At 37.3% G+C, this 19,072-nt stretch overlaps 1 protein-coding gene across 7 annotated transcripts in view; it reads right to left on the bottom strand.

The window, feature by feature from the left end:
* LOC111503217 (cubilin) overlaps positions 1-19,072 on the bottom strand; it is a 278,475-nt gene that overhangs the window by 49,984 nt on the left and 209,419 nt on the right. For all 7 annotated transcript variants that reach the window (XR_012467349.1, XM_074182953.1, XM_074182951.1 and 4 more), the window contains one exon: positions 9,776-9,987. Coding sequence is in view for 6 of the 7 variants with exons in the window: in XM_074182953.1 (XP_074039054.1) it covers positions 9,776-9,987 (212 nt within the window). In the remaining variant the exon portion in view is untranslated. The remainder of the gene's footprint in view (positions 1-9,775; positions 9,988-19,072) is intronic.

Below are 19,072 nucleotides of genomic sequence, written 5' to 3'. Positions count from 1 at the left end.
GGGCCCTACAATCTTAGCAACTCCCCAATAGATATTGTAGAGAGGCTTGTACAACCTATTTCTGGTTCGAACCGAAATGTGACTTTTGACAATTGGTACTCTAGTTTTGAATTAATGATGAAACTACTGACTCGGCATAACCTTACCTCAGTAGATGCGCTGAGAAAGAACAAACGATGCATTCCAGCAGAATTCTTGACAGTTCGGAACAGGGAACCAAAGACATCTTTGTTTGACTTTCAAAAGGATATCACCCTTTTATCGTAAGTCCCGAAAAAAAAATGAAAACGTTCTGCTCATGTCCACTATGCAAAAATGATGGATCTATCGATGAAGCCACTGGAGAGAAGAATTTACCCGAAATAATAAGCTTCTACAACTTTACTAAAAGCGGTGTAGATGTGGTGGATGAACTATCTTATCATATAACGTGTCTAGATATTCACGAAGATGGCCTTTTGTGATCTTCTTTTCCCTCCTGAATATTACAGCCATAAATGCCTTGGTGACATACAGAGAAAACAATCAAGATTTCAAAATTGCCAGAAGATTGTTTCAAAATGCTAGGCATGGAACTTATCCAGGACCATATTCCTGAAAGAAAGAACAATCCAAGAATTCCAAGAAGTATTCGCCAAAATCTTGAATATCTTAGGCCAAATACTTCTGTAGTGCCACCTGCCAAGGTTTCAAAACTTATTAGAAGGTGTTCGGTTTGTCCAAGGAACCGAGATCGAAAGATTAAATATTCTTGTGTGAACTGTAAATCATTAGTATGCCTGGAACATGCAGTTATAAGTTGTCAAAATTGCTTTAATTCAGACATCGACTAATTTTTTTTTGCCTTCAGTGTACAACCTGTAAATTTTTTCTTTCTGTTATCTAATTATTAAACTTTCGTTTATGACTGTATTCTAGATTCTATTATCTTTAATTTTTTTGAAAGGATTTTTCGGGTGAAATATGTTTTTTCGTTCGTGGAGAAATACCTACTTTTAACCCTTCATTGCATTCTGTTGCAGAAATGCAACATACCGTTCAATCAGTTGTAAGTTTCTATTCCAATAAACAGAAGTATTCGTGCACATTGTAACATATCTGCAACAATGTCTGGTACGGAATTTTGTACCTCAAAAAGCCCCTGAACGGCCCTGGTTTTAGTTTGAAATGTGTTTCCGTTGAGAGTGTGAGGTTAAAATTTCACTACCTGTTTATGGTGATATTTGATTTCTCTCCTAGTGTTCAAGAATACGAACAAATCAGCAAACCATCAGGTAAGACACATTTCATTACATCCATAAATCGCAGGCTGTTTTTTACATAATTTTTTTCGTTATGTTATAAATATAATTTGTTGCATATGTGCAACAACATGCGGTAAGTTCATATGAAATGTGTTTTCAGCATAACTGCTAAGAAATACCTCTCAGATAAGGATTTGGAAGAAATACTACAGAATCTGAGTGAAAGTGAAGACGGCTATGATTTTTCTGATGATATTATCGCAGATCCGAATTTTCTGCCGAGCGACCAGGATTTGGAGGATTTTATTTCAAATTTTGAAGATCAAGAAGGTGAAAACGAATTGGACTTGGATGATACAGCCGATCAAGAAGGAACCCTTGATGAAACCCAACAAGAAATTAATGTTGTGGAAACGACAGGATCAGTTCCTTCCACATCAGAAAGCTCATCGAATGGGAAGAAAACAAATCGAAAAGGACAGCAGAAGGAAAAAGAAAATATCAATTGAAACAAAAAAAAGCTCATACTGAATGGAACACAGATGAAATTTCTTGGGAATTCGAGTCTTCCAGCTAGTATCACGGAATTGAATACTCCTTAATAAGTCTTCACTTTTTTATAGACTCAGGCGATAACCATGGGAAGATTACTATCTTCTCCGGCCAGAAAAGTGAGAATCTCTGGAAGGGAGATTGAATGGCAAGCGCGGGTAAAGTACCTCGGCCTAGACCGTAGGCTCACTTGGAACCCGCACATCATGTGCGTTAAGTCTAAGATCGAGGGTCGGACAGCTAGTCTGTACCCTCTGATCAATTGAAAATCTAAACTAACACGATGTTCAAGCCTGTCATCATGTATGCTTCAGGCGTCTGGGGACAAGCGGCTCCGTCCAACATTTCCATTTTGGAAAGGTTACAAAATAAGTTAATTAGGATGATTGTGAATGCTCCTTGGTTCCTGCGGAACGAAGCCATCCGCAGAGATTTGCAGCTGCCTTCCATTCGGCAGTCCATTCAGTCGAGGAATCAGAGAGTTTTTGAAAGTACGGAAACTCATGAAAATCCGTTAGTTAGGGAAGCCACAGATCATGCTGTAGACGACCCCTCCCGATATAGAAGGCCCCGACACTCTGTTGAATGAGGCCCTCGTGTCCCCCGTTAACGGATGAACAACTTTCTCATCCATCCCACCCCAGCCAGCTAGGGGTATCCCGTGAAGGGCGGCACTGATGTCTAAGGACTTCATGCCGTCATACCATCAGTCATGAACCCATTGGTCCTTCTCGAGACCAATAATCAGCCGAAAGGGTAGGGGAGCTGGACTCCATCCCGACTGACTCGAAGATGACTTTCCACTTTTTTATTCACCGATGATATAGTCAGTAATATTGTAGAACAGTCAAATCTATATGCAATACAGAAGGATCCCAGTAGACCTGTCAATATAACCAGTACAGAGGTGAGACAATATATTGGAATTCGCTTCTTCATGTCATTGTTTCATAATACAAACACCCGATCCTATTGGTCTGAGAACTTGGGATTTGATGCAGTGAAAAAAACAATGTCGGAAACAATTGAACTGGATTGCCCATACATTGTGAAGGAATACAACCGGCACATGGGTGGTGTTGACTTGTTGGACAGTCATTTGGCACGGCACAAAATATTACTACGTCGTAAAAAGTGGTATTTCAGACTTTTCCATCATCTGTTAGATTTAGCAGTGGTCAATTCTTGAGTACTTCATAAGCAGGCTTTGGTTCAGCATTCAAGTACTGACAAATGGCCAACTTTGTCAGAGTTCAAAACAGAAATGGCAGAATGTATGTGTAGAATTGATGCATAGCGGGAAAGAGAAAAAAGAGGTAGACCGTCCTTATTCATTGAAACAGACATTCAAAAGAAAAAAATGAGGGGTCCCGCCCAACATGTACCCCCCACAGACGTGAGACAAGATTCAATTGGACATTGGCCCATTTGGACAGAGGAGAGAGTAAGATGTAAAGTTCCAAACTGTACATGAATTTCACAAACAACTTGTTCCAAGTGTGGTGTTGGACTTTGTTACAACAAAAAAAATAATTGTTTTCTTCAGTTTCATATCACCTGAATATTGATAGTACACATGGTGTTGCATTTCCACAACACACAAAAAAATGTATTGAAATGAAATGAATTTTTTTTTTAATTCTCCCATTCATTCTCATGCAAAAACAATCCTTATGAGCGATGAACAAGACGAGTATAAAAAATTATGCAATGAAGGGTTAATTTATTCTTAGTTATTCTCTGCACGAGGCTGAAAGAGAGATAGGTATACCCTACGTGACAATATGTCGAATTCTCAATAAGCATAAATGGCATCCCTATAAGTCCTACTGTGTCCAACATTTGAAAGAGACTGATTTACCTCGTAGAGTGGAATTCTTTGAATGGTTACTTGTCAAGACTCAAGAGGATGAAAATTTCCTTGATAATATCATATGGACAGATGAGGCCAAGTTCACAAAAAATGGAGTTTTCAATAGACACAACAGTCGTTATTGGGCGCCAGAAAATCCTCATGTTGTCCGCCAAAGGGGTTTTCAAGAAAGATGGCAATTCAATGTATTTTGTGCCATAAAGAATGAGTCAATTTTTTACATCGAATGTTATGATGATAATTTGAATGCATCAAAATATGAAGATTTACTGAGGAATGGAATTCAAATGATTTTAAATAATAGACCAGGAAGAGAACGTGTATGGTACCAAATGGATGGTGCTTCACCCCATAATTCTCATTCAGTCAGCGAAGCTGTAACCGAAATCTTCGAAGACAGATGGATTGGTAATAATGGACCTTTTCGTTGGCCTCCTAGAACACCAGATGGCAATCCATTAGATTATTTCGTGTGAGGTTTCATTAAAAATATGGTTCACTCTACTCCAATAACAACAATGGAAGATATGAAGTCGAGAGTTACAACTGCTTTCAATAGTTTGACTCCAGACTTGATCAGAAGCGCTACACATGACAATCTTCTGAAGAGATTACATGATTGTTTAAGTAGAGGTTGAAATGTATTTGAACATATTCTGAAATACACTGACGATTGAATTAACTCATTAATTTATGGGTTTATTATTTTCAGTTCGTGTTTCAGCATTAATAAAACTATTGTTTGAAGATAAGTTTCATTCGATGGTTGAGGAGTATTTAAATATTTATCTTTTCATTGTATTATCTGTGACTAATTGAGAAACATCAAACGAAATCTGTTTTACAAAAATGAGTGATGAACAAGGAAACCATGTCAATTTCCGTTTGAAACAGTTTATCTCGAAAACGGTTCAAAATAGAAATAGTATTATCTGAACAAAGTTAATCTAAAATTGGATGTAGAGCTCAAACATGTTGAAATATACAGGGTGTTTCACTTGAAAAAATTGAGTTCCACTCATTTCTTCATGAGATCAAAGTATCTGCATTTTTTGAAGACCCTGTATGAGGCAAATGAAAATATGACTCGGAGTGAAGATCCTCATAGTATCACTCCTCCACTCCATTTCAAATTTGATCGTTTTAGTGCAAGGGAGTTCAAGATTATCAGCGTTTATAAAAGTTTATGTTTGGTAAAAAAAATATCGAAATTAATGTATATCTTCTAAACGGTAATAGATAGGTATAAGAAAATAGTATATGAATTTGTTGACAAAGTGATAATGAATCATAATATGATATTATATACGGGGTGTTCTATTTGAAAAATCAAAGAAGCCGCTACTTTATAGTAGAAGCGACAACACCGCTTCGTCTGAAATATTTTAGGCGTGTAGGTCATATTGACTTATGCATACTGTGGAATTTTCAGGTTGATCCGTTGAATAGTTTGTCTGAAACGGCTAATTAAAACTCATCATGAAAAGCCCTGTATGACTACAACCTAGATGGAGCGAATACAAAATTGTAAGTAGTGAAATTAGTTCTTCTCACGGGATTTTCCCATTTCTACGTCTTTTTGACATCCGACATTCTGATACGTTTCCAGGACTCACGCCACTTCCTGCATCCCAATTGAACGTTCAACTTCCTGTATAGAAATTTGAGTTTCGTTAAAATCAGATACCATCCCGGGGCACTTCAATTTCGTGGAAAACGAAATCGATAAGCGTTCATTGTTCATTGTTCCATTTTCCCATTTGCCGAGAGTCTTTTTAGGTGAAGTCTACGCCCAATCCTGCCACTTTTTCGGTTCGCTATTGACTCAAAGTTTAACCTATTGTTCTTTTGTTCTGCACCCCTCGTTGACCGCTAACAAATTCTGCGGGCTATTCCATTTGTGTCTATTTTTACGTTCCGAAAACTATTTATCACCCAACTTGAATATATCAAGGATTACCTACTCGATGATGAAGGGATTTTCTTTGTTACCCGATTTGAACTCACGACTCCAAACTAATGGAAATTCCCGTTAGTGTGTTTGTAGTTTTCCATGTCTGCGGATGAAGCTATTATACAAGTAATCAATGTATCGGAATTGAAAATTTATGAAAAATGTGTCCCAAAAGTGAAGGAATACGGAAGATTATGTTGACATTTTGTTGTTTGAAAGTTTCACAATGTTTCATGTTGAATTTCATTAGTTCAGGTTCGTATTTCCATTGTCTAACATGATTTGGAATCTCTGAAAAAACAAACAAAATCAAAAATTAAAATAAATTGCTAAAAATTACAATTATATTGAGCAATAAATACAATAAAATGAGCAAAATTATAGAAGTTGAAAAATTAAACATGAAATAATATAAATTGAAAAGATTTTAAACCAAGTTACTTCACAACGTTTCGATTGTTAGTATCCACAATCGTCTTCAGGTGAAGAGTGGACTATTCCTCCGAGAAATGACTATTTATAGGTCATTCGAATGCTTTCACTTATTCCATCTACACTCTCTCCGTTTTACCAGTTTAGTGGAAAGCCGTTACACCAAAGTTCCTGTCGAAAAAGCACTTCAGATCATATAGAGGAAGCTAGAAATTACCTATAGAAGTAATCATGGAATTCCTAGGATGCTGTTTACGAAACTGCTATTTCCAACTGAAGAACGAACTCTTTACACAAGATGAGGGACTGCCAATGGGATCGCCACTTCTACCATTCATAGCCAACATATATATGGAGTGGTTTGAAACTCCGTCCATTGATGAAGCCCACAAGAAACCTCGAGTCTGGTTAAGATACGTTGACGATACCTTCATAGTATTGAACCATGGGAATACAGAATTAGACACCTTTCTGAAGCACATCAATAGTGCAAAACTTGCCATCACCTTCACAATGGAAAAGGAAATCCACAACAAATTGCAGTTCTTAGACGTATCGGTGGAGAGGAAAACATCTGTATACCAAAAACCCACTCATACGAGACAGTATCTCAGTCACGAATCCAACCACCTTAATCTACCAGAAAAGAAATCATCAAGACTCTAGTACATCGTGGTTACCGGCCCTGTAATACGAAGGAAAGTTTCGAGAAAAAACTAGGAATCATTGAAGAAGATCTCCTACGGAGAAGAAACTAGGAATCATCCCAGCAAACACACTTGTTACATTTACGTAAATATGACATAAAAACAACGGAACATGTTTATGTAATACATTTATGTAAATACTTCATTACATTTCTAAGATGCTTTTACCCCATATTTACATAAATAATTTATGTGAATATGTCGTAGCTAATACGTGAAAACTTACGTCAATATGGTATATTAGGTTTCACTTAACTTCTAAAGTTGTTACTTCAATATTATGTTTACTGTGTTTTCAAGTTGTAACATCCAGCCGCACTTGACTTTTTGACAGATGAGAATCTCCCTGAGTTTTCGAGTTATATGTTGGTCTGTGTGAAGTTCTGTGGGAGAGGCTAGAGTTTTTAAACGTGATACGTTGAGATTTGTGTTTAGGTTGATGAGTATTTTTTACAAAAAAAAACTGTGGAGGCATAGTTTGGCCAGGACGTTTTGGTTTTTGAAGAATGCTATTTCTAGTTTTTCTACGAGCGAGTGTTATTTTTGTTCACATTTACTCACTGAAATTATATAAGATACTAGTACTATGTTGCTGTATCGCTGCTGTTCCAATATTTTGACAGAATTAGAATCAACGAACTTGGGAAAAATTGTTCTACAGCGCCATCTAGTGGCGAGTTGCAGAAAAATTGACAGCCTAAAAACCTTCTCTATGAAAAATTACTTATTCATGTCAAGTTTCATCATGATCGGTTGATCGATGTAGAAGTTTATCACTTACCAATCAACCAACCAACAAACATTCATTTTTATATATTAGATATGTGAAATAATGACCATTAATGTTACATAAAAATCAGGTTGTATTTGTGGCGGACATTTCGCCATAACAGGGATGTAAGTTTTCCGTAACATAGTTACATAGCACGTATTATCAGTTATGTAACATTTATGTCAATTTTACATGATTGTGTTTGCTGGGATTGAAGAAGATCTTCAACAAAATAGTTATTTCAAAGTGATGGTGAAACAAGTTTTGGCTAGAAGACAGCAAGGTCCTCCAAAGGGAGAAAAGCCGTCACAAGCAGTGCTTGCCCCTCTCTACCTAAGAGGATTGTCGGAAAGTATAAGAAAAATGGGGTCCAAGTACAACATTAGAACTGGCTCCAGATCTGGAAACACCATTCGTAGCAGCCTCACGAAAACCATTCCAACTAACGTGGTCTGCGATTCCAAAAACTGCATTTACCGGATAACCTGTGAATGCGAAATCCTATATCGGTGAAACAGAAAGGCCATTGAGAGACTTCATTGCCGAGCACAGGAGGTACAAAAGCGAGGAGGAAGCACTGAATTGGGAATAGCAGAGCACGTTTGGACTCATCAACATAACATCGAGTGATTCCAAGCTGAGATCATCCACAGGGGGGAACACTGGTTCTAGAGGAAGTTCGAAGAAGCTGCAGATATGTTGTCCAACAACACTTCAGCCAAGGTAGCATAGAAATAAGCAACATATGGAAACCTGTGATCAAGCGAAAAAACGGTCAACTTCAGCTAAACCGGTGAAGCGGAAAGTGGGAGAAGGGGTAGGTGAAAGCTTTTGGATAACCTATGAATAGTTATTTCTCAGCAGGATAGTCCAGTCATTACCCGAAAACGACGGTGGACTAACAATCGAAACGTTGTGAAGTAACTTGTTTTGAAACTTTTCATTTTTAATTGTTAAATGTTTCATATTTTTGCTTATTTTCATTGTAATTTCATTTTATTGCCTGACATAATTGATATTGTCAGCTATTCATTTCAATTTGTTCTTTATCAGATTTCAAGTCATATCAGAATAATTAGACAATGGAAGTCCGAACTAATAAACTTCAACAATTTATTTGAACCTAATTAGCGTTAGCTTGGTCCAAAATGTGTAACAACAATACTTTAACATCAACTTTCTCAATGAAGCCAATTTTCATACTGTTGCAAAATACATTAGCAGTGGAAGAAGGCCTGGAATAGACATTTGTGGCATTCATCCCAAATATTATACTGCTGTACTGTTGTTGTTGTGAGGAAAGGTGGTGTTCCACAGGAATCTAAATTGTCTCGAACCCTCTTTTAATTGTATATCACCGACGTATTGGAGAAAAAACAAGAATCCAATATATTGCTTTGTTGACGACAGCAGACTTGTCTTGTCATTTCATTTGGATTCCAGGACATCGACTACGGAGGCATAGCTTCACATGCAGCAGGAGGTTGCATATCTTAATGATGATCTAGAAGTAATTAAGAATCGGTGTGAAAGTAATCAGGTTCAATTCAATGTCACAAAACCACAGGCATCGGTTTTCTCCAAAAAGATAAAGGTCTCCGAACCAGATCATAATATAATAATGGCAGGTTAGACAATTCCACTTTATGCCGCAGTTTGTTGGGGGTTGAAATAGACACCAATTTGTCTTGGCACCATCATGTCGCTGGGATTGCAAAGGCTGCTTCTCAAAAGTTTGAAACACTGTTCCGAACCAGAAAACTGTACACACCTCAGCAACTTTTGATGCTTTATAAAGCTCAGATCAAACTTTCTTTGGAGTATTGTTCACATATATGGAGCTCCGCCCCTGGGAATACACTGAAGCTGCTAAATTCTACCCAGGAAAGAGCCATTCGTCTGATAGAAGACGTGAAAATCACTTGCAACCTTGCTGGTCTAGAATATCGAAGGAAGGTTTCCAAATGGATTTAGTTTCCATCGATTCAAATCAAGGAAAATCCTTGCGGCGCTTAGAGCGCCTTAAGCATTTTCCTGTAGTGCTTGTTGGTTTGCATTTGAAAAAAAAAGTATCAAAAGTATAATTTCCGTAATTCAAAACACCACCTCCTACTCAACAGAAATAAAGTTAATGCAATAGTACAGGATAATTCACGCTAATGTCAACTTCATTACAGTGGTATTTCTCCCAATTAGGACTTGGCCATCGATGTTGCCTTGAAACAAAACGTGAATACTTACTGTCATTGATGAACTCGTATTTGCCCACAAAGATATCGTTCGTTGATGAGTTCTTGTCGGTGTGGTAGGAGAGCGCCAACGCCCTGTATAGCGACACTCTTCTTCTGGGTGGTATGGCTCCGCAGTATCTACCGCCGAAAGGAGTGTTCACCAATTCAGCGGGATCCGGTTGTAGCACCTCTGCGTACATGTCCATGTATTCGTGCACGCAGCTAAGAAAAAAAATACCGTGAGTGGTTGTAACAAGAATCAAAGTCGGTTCTTATGACTGTGGTAAGGAGAGATACAAACGTATTGAAAAAATCAATATTCCGAAATGATCTAGCTCTGGCAAACGCCTGAGGCACAACAACTAGTTTCCTGGCTAATGTCACGACAGACGGTATATTGCAGCTGACAAACATTTGTGCAGTGAAATAGTATTGGTTGCATCTCATAGACGATGAGAAGATGGATATTTTGAATTTTTGACTCGAAATATTAATTTTTTTAATACATGAGTAGTTGTATTCACTCCTTTCTTCTAAAACTAGAAAGTTTATTCGATATCACAAGGAACAAGTTCAAAGGGTGAGATGTGAAAGAAAAGATCCAAAATAGATTTCATGCATATTTCAGTGATGAATAAGTAATATCTTCCATTGACAATTGATAACGAACATCTCGTTGAAGCTACATCTGTCAAATAAGTTTTCATCTATTCAGTATGTTTTGCCAAATCACCATGGACGGATATAGCATTTAACAACATGTGGAAATGATAAAATTGTTTTGTCAAAATGGGTGTTCTGTTCGGGCAACGTACCGCGCGCACCGCCCATTTTACGGTGGCCATAACCGTCCTTATGGAAGGACGATTCGCAATGTGAAGAATGAATTCGAATCCACTGGTTTGGTATGTTCGGTATTCACCTATCACTGTATGTGGGTTCAGGTATGATTATTATTATTATTATTATTGCTAACATTTGATCATTGATGACAGACAAGCAAGAGGTGCACTCGGGAAAAGATGTGCGTTCCGCAAAAACGTGAGTTCTGCTAAATGTATGGTGGAAAAATTATCATTATCTACCACCAAAACAGCATCCTTCAAGATCGCCACCGGGGTACCCCACGGAAAAATATCAGGAAGTGAAATCAGAAGGCAAGGAGATCTTCCGGAACCAAATTGAAGTTGGTGTCTTCCATTATTAATTTTCCGAAGTGTCTTCTCTTTTTAGATATCTAACACTCGGCCCACATGGTAAGTACAGTCCTTATCGAACACAGTAAACGGTCGACTAACACAAATACGTCGATGAAAAGAAAAATATGCCGTAAACTTCGCCGCTGTCTGTGAGAGTGTGCGTCAACTAAAACCTATGTGAAAATCAAGTAAATACACTAAGCAAGCCAGTCACACCCTTCCGAACATTCTACTGATTTCAAATGCATTCAAAAATAATATTCTGTGGGAAATAGTTTCCAAATGTTGTTAAGAATAATAAGACGCACAATAATGGAAAAATAATCTTTCGAATTTTTACTTCGTAAGTGATATACAGGTCTCCCAGACCATACCACACATTGATCACAAACTGGGTCTTATCTCACATGAATGAAGATAAAATATTGTGACAAATAATGAAATAACTATCTTAAACAAATGTATTCCCAACAACTAAATAGCAACTAACGTTTGATTCATTTTCACTATTTGAATTTCTTATTTAGTCGCTCAATTCACTTTCCGAACTGCCCTCTTGGGTCGGGAAGACGTGCTTATATCAGCAATGGTCCTTTCTAGAATATTGTAAACGGTTCGGTACTCGACTAGAGTTTTACCGGCGGTTGCATTCTTTCGCGGTGAGGTCATGTGTTTTTTCTATGGGCCTACTGGCGTATCGGTCAGGGGCGGCTTCAGATTCGTTAAATATATAGTAGAGGTCATCCTCCATGACCTACCGGAAAATTTAGTAGATGGCTATACGAGTATTACAATATATGAATATTACTAGGATTTTTCCCAACACCAAACCGTTATTTTAACACCTCGACACATATTTCGATCACTAAGTTATCATTTTCAAGAAGAAGATCAAGTTTGGTATTTCTCTTGAAGATTATCACTTCATTACTACAACAAAGGTTCCAAACAGTGCATCACAAGTATAACAATATTTGCTAACTATAGCATTATTATGACTATATGACGACAAAATGTTGAACAAGTTGTCAGCGAACCAGAAAGTATATCCTATATATTCAGTGGATGTCAAAAGGACAACCTAATTTTGAATACTTCTGTGTCAATGAAATCTACTGAAATAAGAGATATTGGAAAATATTTTGAGGTGAAAGGTACCTATTTAGACGCTAATTGAAACTGGAAAAAGCAAGTTGATCATAGTTTTTCTTTGATGAGTAAAGCTCACTACGATTAAGTTAATATAATAAGGATTGAAAGAAATAGACTTGCTCAACAGCTACTATGTTTTGGACTTCTCTCAAATGAGCACAAATATACCTGTTCGGGATACAAACAAAAATTTCTTCCGAGTATTTGTAGACCACAAAAGGATAAGGAAGTTTATCTTCAATATGAGCTGAATCCAATTTTCATTTTCGAAGGCATAATGTTCACCAGTCTAAACCTTTGATATTTTTACAGGAAATTTGATTTGCTGACGACAGCATCCTTGTCTCGACATTCCATTTGGATCCCAGGACATCGGCTGTGAATACACATCTACACCGGCAGTAGGAGGTTACATATCTTAATGAGGTTCTAGAAATAATTTTTAATTGGGGTGAAAGTAACCAGGTCCACAAAAACCCAGGCATCGGTTTTTTCCAAGAAGATAAATGTCTCCGAACCGGATATGATAATGTTAGGACACTACCACTTTCTGCTTCGATGAGTTTGTTGGGGGTTGAAATGGGCATCCATATATCTTTTAATGCTCTATAAAGCTCAGATCAAACCTTCATTTGGAGTGGAGTATTATTCTCATGTATGAAGCTCCGCCCCTGAGCATACCCTGAAGCTGCTGGATTCCATCCATCCATCATTTGCAACCTTTTTTGTTCCCAAAACTCCAGATTTTTGATAAATGCTTTTATATCAGAAAGCATTTCCGCTAGTTCTTTGTCTCTCCCCTGAAGCTGCAAATTAGGTTCGTTTAATTTCTCTGTAATGTCCACGAGAAAACTAAAATCTCTAAGCCAGATTGAATTTTCTAGTTCCGGAGTTGGTTCATCGCGTTGTTTGAAAAATTGAACTATGCCAGATAGGACATCATTAAAACGTTTCAGCACCCGTCCTCTACTTAACCATCGGACTTCAGAGTGAAGGAGTAGGTGCCCGTATTGACAGTCAACTTCATCGGCCAAGGTTCTGAATAATCTTCTTTGTAACGCTTGAGCGGTTTCTTTTTTTGTGCAATTATCTGGGACACACGGTACAATGCTTCAGTTGCAGCCTTATTTTTGTCGACTGTTCTTAAAAATATTGATTGTTGTCCAATTAACTGCTTTTTTAACTGTTTCAGCTTCTCCTTTCTGGCGGCAGAATGTAGTGGGAATGAATTTTCAAAATTAGAATGTACAGTTTTATGATGTCTCTAAATATTTCCTTTTTTAGCAACGGAGACCAAAGTATTACATAACAAACACACATTTTTATCTTTAACTTCTGTAAAAAAGTATTGTTCTTTCCATTCCGAAAGAAAGTGGTATGTCTTTACCTTCTTACAACTGCTTGCCATAATATTATTTTTGTTGTTCTCTACTAACCCATGCGCTGGACGTTGGTTACGCGTTCAGTTTTTATCCCGTTCAAAGCAATCCAGATCGTTCTCGAACACTAACGCGCTGGTCCGGTTGGTCGGTTCTAGCCGATTCTAGCTTGATGGCGTCAGTGGCAGATCGCTCACCGCAACGTTGCCGCTGTTTATGTTTAATATTATGACAATTAGATTTTTTTTGTAGAATTTTCGGAAGCTTCGTTGATTTTTGCAGTTTGTATTTTTTAAATTAAAATCGTTGTGAGAGCTACCAGAATTGCCTCCGCGAGCTACCGGTAGCTCGCGATCGACAGGTTGGCGACCACTGGTCTGGAACATAGAAGAAAGGTTGGAGATTTGTCCCACTTTCATAGATACTTTCACGAAAGGTGTTCAAGTGATTTGGCACATTTGATTCCAAGAGCGGTACATATGAAAAATACGCGACGGACTTCGGCTGCTCTTCGTTTTGAGGTTCAACTCAGTACACCTCGAACTTTACATTTTGAGAATTATTCCATTTGGAGAACCGCGTTGACGTGAAATAAACTTTTTGAGTACGTTTTTCCAAATTAATTCATTCTCCACCGATTCAACTCCAACGTGAGTCGCTAATTTCGCACAGGCACCGCTCTTAGAGCGCCGTAAGGATATTTATGTGATGCTTGTGTTTTGTCCTTGAAAAAAATCTTTTAATCTCCGATTTAACTCAATGCTACAGGAATTCAATTATTGACTTTCCCACCTTCCGAATCGAGTCTTACTGTAATTGGGTATTAGTGTGAGCTATTCATTTATCCAATATTTGCATTACCTTCATTCAGATTTTTCCATAATTACCCTGCCCACACTTTCAACATGAATCGCTCTGAATGTGGGAGGGTGATGCTATTCCTAGAAATTATCGTTATCCGCTTAAACGTTCCGAGGAATATCCAGAATCCCGAGAAATTCAAAGGCACGCTTTACACCCGCGACTACTCAGATGTTATCCCGGATCTTACGATCACTTTAACTCATTATGACTATCGATTCCACGGATCCGCTTTGAATGGGAATTCAGATAAAATGTTGGTATATTTAGACGTTTGTACAGACCCCAGGAATGGGAAAGGGCAACTATTAGATGAACGAGAAAAAAATTGTGAAACTCCGAATAGGCTACATTAGTGTAAAGTTATCCACAGTTTATAACGAGAATGAGATTTGCTAACTGTGTTGCCAGATTGCAAATTTCAAGAATTTTACCTGTATTTCGATGTTATCATTTTAAAAACACGATATACTATTGAAACATGTCGAATAAATGAGTCAGCATTCTACATAAACTCATTATATCAGCCAACTGTCCCTATACAAGCATTAATACCGAAAAAAATGTAAAATAGGAGTATAATATTATTCAGGAAAAATTCATTTGTACCGAAACAGATAGCGCCTGGGAACTGGAAAATTGGTTTCTTGGTAAAAATTTTATGACTTGTAAAAAGTATGTCATTTGAAATATCCTGCGTTGAACAATACCGAATGCCCAGAAAAGACATCCACAAAATATCAGTTCCGAATATATGGAACTATTTTTGTTTCGCACCGAAGGAACGTATGGTACACAAATTTGTTTGAGCACGTCGATAGATATACTTTCGAAGAATATATTCTGAAATTTTCATAGACAAACTATTTTTGATAAGTGAGATATTCGACTTTATTGAGTAATTCAGTTCCGAATATACGGGACTATTTTTTTCGCACCGAAGAAACAAATGGTACGCAAATCTGTTTGGGCAGGTCGATAGATATACTTTCGAAGAATATATTCTGAAATTTTCATCGACAAACTGTTTTTGATAAGTGAGATATTTGACTTTATTGAGTAATTCAGTTTCGAATATACGGAACTATTTTTTTTGCACCGAAGAAACGTATGGTACGGAAATATGTTTGGACACGTCGATAGATATACTTTCGAAGAATATATTCTGGAATTTTCATCAACAAACTATTTTTGATAAGTGAGAAATTTGACTTTTCTGAGTAAATCAGTTCCGAATATATGGAATTATTTTTTTTCACACCGAAGGAACGTATGGTACGCAAATCTGTTAGAGCACGTCGTTCGATATACTTCCGACGAATATATTCTGAAATTTTCATCGACAAACTATTTTTGATAAGTGAGATATTTGACATTTTTGAGTAATTCAGTTCCGAATATACGGAACTATTTTTTTTCACCGAAGGAACGTATGGTACGTAGATCTTTTTTGAAATGTCGATAGATATACTTTCGAAGAATATATTATGAAATTTTCATCGACATACTATTTCTGTTATGTGAGAAATTTGACTTTTTTGAGTAATTCAGTTCCGAATATACGGAACTATTTTTTTTTTCGCACCGAAAGAACGAATGATACGCAAATCTGTTCAGGCAGGTCGATAGATATACTTTCGAAGAATATATTATGAAATTTTCATCGACAAACTATTTCTGATATGTGAGAAATTTGACTTTTTTGAATAATTCAGTTTCGAATATACGGAACTATTTTTTTTCACCGAAGGAACGTATGGTACGTAGATCTTTTTTAAAATGTCGATAGATATACTTTCGAAGAATATATTATGAAATTTTCATCGACATACTATTTCTGATATGTGAGAAATTTTACTTTTTTGAGTAATTCAGTTCCGAATATACGGAACTATTTTTTTTCGCACCGAAGGAACGAAAGGTACGCAAATCTGTTCAGGCAGGTCGATAGATATACTTTCGAAGAATATATTATAAAATTTTCATCGACAAACTATTTCTGATATGTGAGAAATTTGACTTTTTTGAATAATTCAGTTTCGAATATACGGAACTATTTTTTTTCACCGAAGGAACGTATGGTACGTAAATCTGTTTCAACATGTCGATAGATATACTTTCGAAGAATATATTATGAAATTTTCATCGACAGATTATTTCTGATATGTAATAAATTTGACATTTTTGAGTAATTCAGTTCCGAATATACGGAACTATTTTTTTTCGCACCGAAGGAACGAATGATACGCAAATCTGTTCAGGCAGGTCGATATATATACTTTCGAAGAATATATTATGAGATTTTCATCGACAAACTATTTCTAATATGTGAGAAATTTGACTTTTTTGAGAAATTCAGTTCCGAATATACGAAACTATTTTTTTTCGCGCCGAAGTAACGAATGGTACGCAAATCTGTTTGAGCTCGTCGATATATATACTTTCGAAGAATATATTCTGCAATTTTTATCAACAAACTATTTTTGATAAGTGAGATATTTGACTTTTTTGAGTAATTCAGTTCCGAATATACGGAATTTTTTTTCGCACCGAAGAAACGTATGATATACGTCGATATATATACTTTCGAAGAATATTTTCTGAAATTTTCATTCAACAAACTATTTTTGATGAGTGAGAAATTTGATATTTCGTGGATGAGTCTTTCCTGGGCATTCGGTATTGTTCAACGCAGGATAATTCAAATGACATACTATTTACAAGTCATTACATTTTTACCGAGAAACCAATTTTCCAATTCTCATACGCTACCTGTTTCGGTACAAATGAATTCATCCTGAATAATATTACACTCTTATTCCACATTTTTCTCGGTATTAATGCTTGTATAGGGACAGCTGACTGATATAATGAGTTTATGTAGAATGCTGACTCATTTATTCGACATGACTCAATAATATATCGTATCTTGAAAATGATAACATCAAAATACAGGTAAAATTCTTAATATTTGCAATCTGGCAACACTGTTCGCAAATCTCATTCTAAACCCTGTTCGATTGTCCCTCGTCATAAACTGTGGATGAAAATTTGTTGGTAACTTCACACTAATTAAGGCTGCATCATCTGATATTGAGTAAAATTGAGTGCACTCACTGTTTTGACATATAGAATACAAATATAAAAGGAGAAATCAGTATTTTCCGATATCTAGAGTGACAGCTCTCCAATGTTTCTAAAATTGCAACTTATCATCAGCCTTCCTTTACTGTATTTCAAGCAAATATTCACGTTATTGAGCTGTGTGTGGAGAGATTGGAAGAATCCAACCTCATACGCAAGTCAATAAAAATAATCTCGGACAGTCAAGCGGCGTTGGAAGCTCTTGCCTCCTACCGAGCAACGTCTAAACTAGTAGCAAATTGCGAAAAACGACTCTCCTCGATAGGAAGTATTAACGAATTTTCTCTGGTCTGGATTCCTGGCCATACTGTCCTGGACGGCAAAGAGGCTGCAGACTCCCTTGCAATGGAGGGTGCTGCAAGCAGCTTGATCGGACCAGAATCTGTCATCGGCATCGATTTAGGCTTTGTCGAACACAGATTGAACACCTGGATGGCAAGAAAATTTATGGACTTCTGGCAGAATCTCCCAGGATTGGCTCACTCCAAGGCGTTTATCCACCCTTCGAAGCTTGATACCAAACAGTTGTTTGACTACAGTAGGGATGAACTGCGATGTCTAACAGGCCTTCTTACAGGTCATTTGAATCGTCATATGCAGAGACTTGGACTGTCGGAAGACAGTGTGTATCGCCTATGTTTGGAAAATGATGAAACAGCAGAGCACATCTTCTTTCAATAGTCAGATTGTTGTTCCAGTTTGGAACGGGGTTCAAGTTTTATCGCAACAGAAATAGAACCAGTAACAGCGGCTGAGTTTTCATCTATGTTATCGCTTTCCACAAATACGTTTTGACCTTCACCGGAATCAGCATTTTTCAACATTGCCTCAAGGTCATCTTCACTTACTATCTCCGTCAATCCGTCAAATGATAGCAAGACTGATTTTAAACCTACTTTGGGATGGACCACGGGCCATCGGGCATTATTGATAATGGCCGGTCAAAGTGATAAATTAATGACTTTGCCCATCGTTTTGGGGGATTATCAATAATGGCCGGTCCTTATTAATAATGCCCAGTTAATCACGTTGCCCGTAACATATCCACTAGCCCCATATTATAAAAGTGTTTCCTTAGTTGACAGTGACCAGTCAGAAATCCTACTATCAAGCGTAGATTTTTCCTGGCCATCCCCAGATATTTCTTCGGCGCCAGCTTCCCAGGGTCACCCAGGGTGATCCTGGTAAGACTGCTTCCTTTGATTCCATCCCATCTCTTTAGGGATTGGGCATGGTTGTGACGTTTGGCTAGTTCCGCAATTGTCAAAGTCATCAGGCCGTAGGTACCACTGAGTCCTAAAATTCTTAGTCCAGCCGCTTCCTTGGCTAAAGAGTCGGCAATACGATTACCTTTACTCTTGTCGTGGCCTTTAACCCACATCAGGATGATATTATTATCTATCAAGGCTTCAGCTAAATCTTGGTGGCACTGTAGTACTAGTCCTATTTCACTTACTAGAGGTAGAAATGACATTTTCTATAGGATTTTATTTGAATCCATGACCTTGCAGGATGCACCTCTATCGCTATATGCAATTTAAATGATATTATCTCCCACCGACTCTGAGATAT

This window comes from Leptinotarsa decemlineata, unplaced genomic scaffold, assembly GCF_025532065.1.
Source record: "Leptinotarsa decemlineata unplaced genomic scaffold, Ldec_3_MD MMD2_tig00026330_RagTag_RagTag, whole genome shotgun sequence".
NCBI lineage: Eukaryota > Metazoa > Arthropoda > Insecta > Coleoptera > Chrysomelidae > Leptinotarsa > Leptinotarsa decemlineata.
Note: the sequence above shows the minus strand (reverse complement) of the source record. Positions and strands in the feature narration are given on the sequence as shown.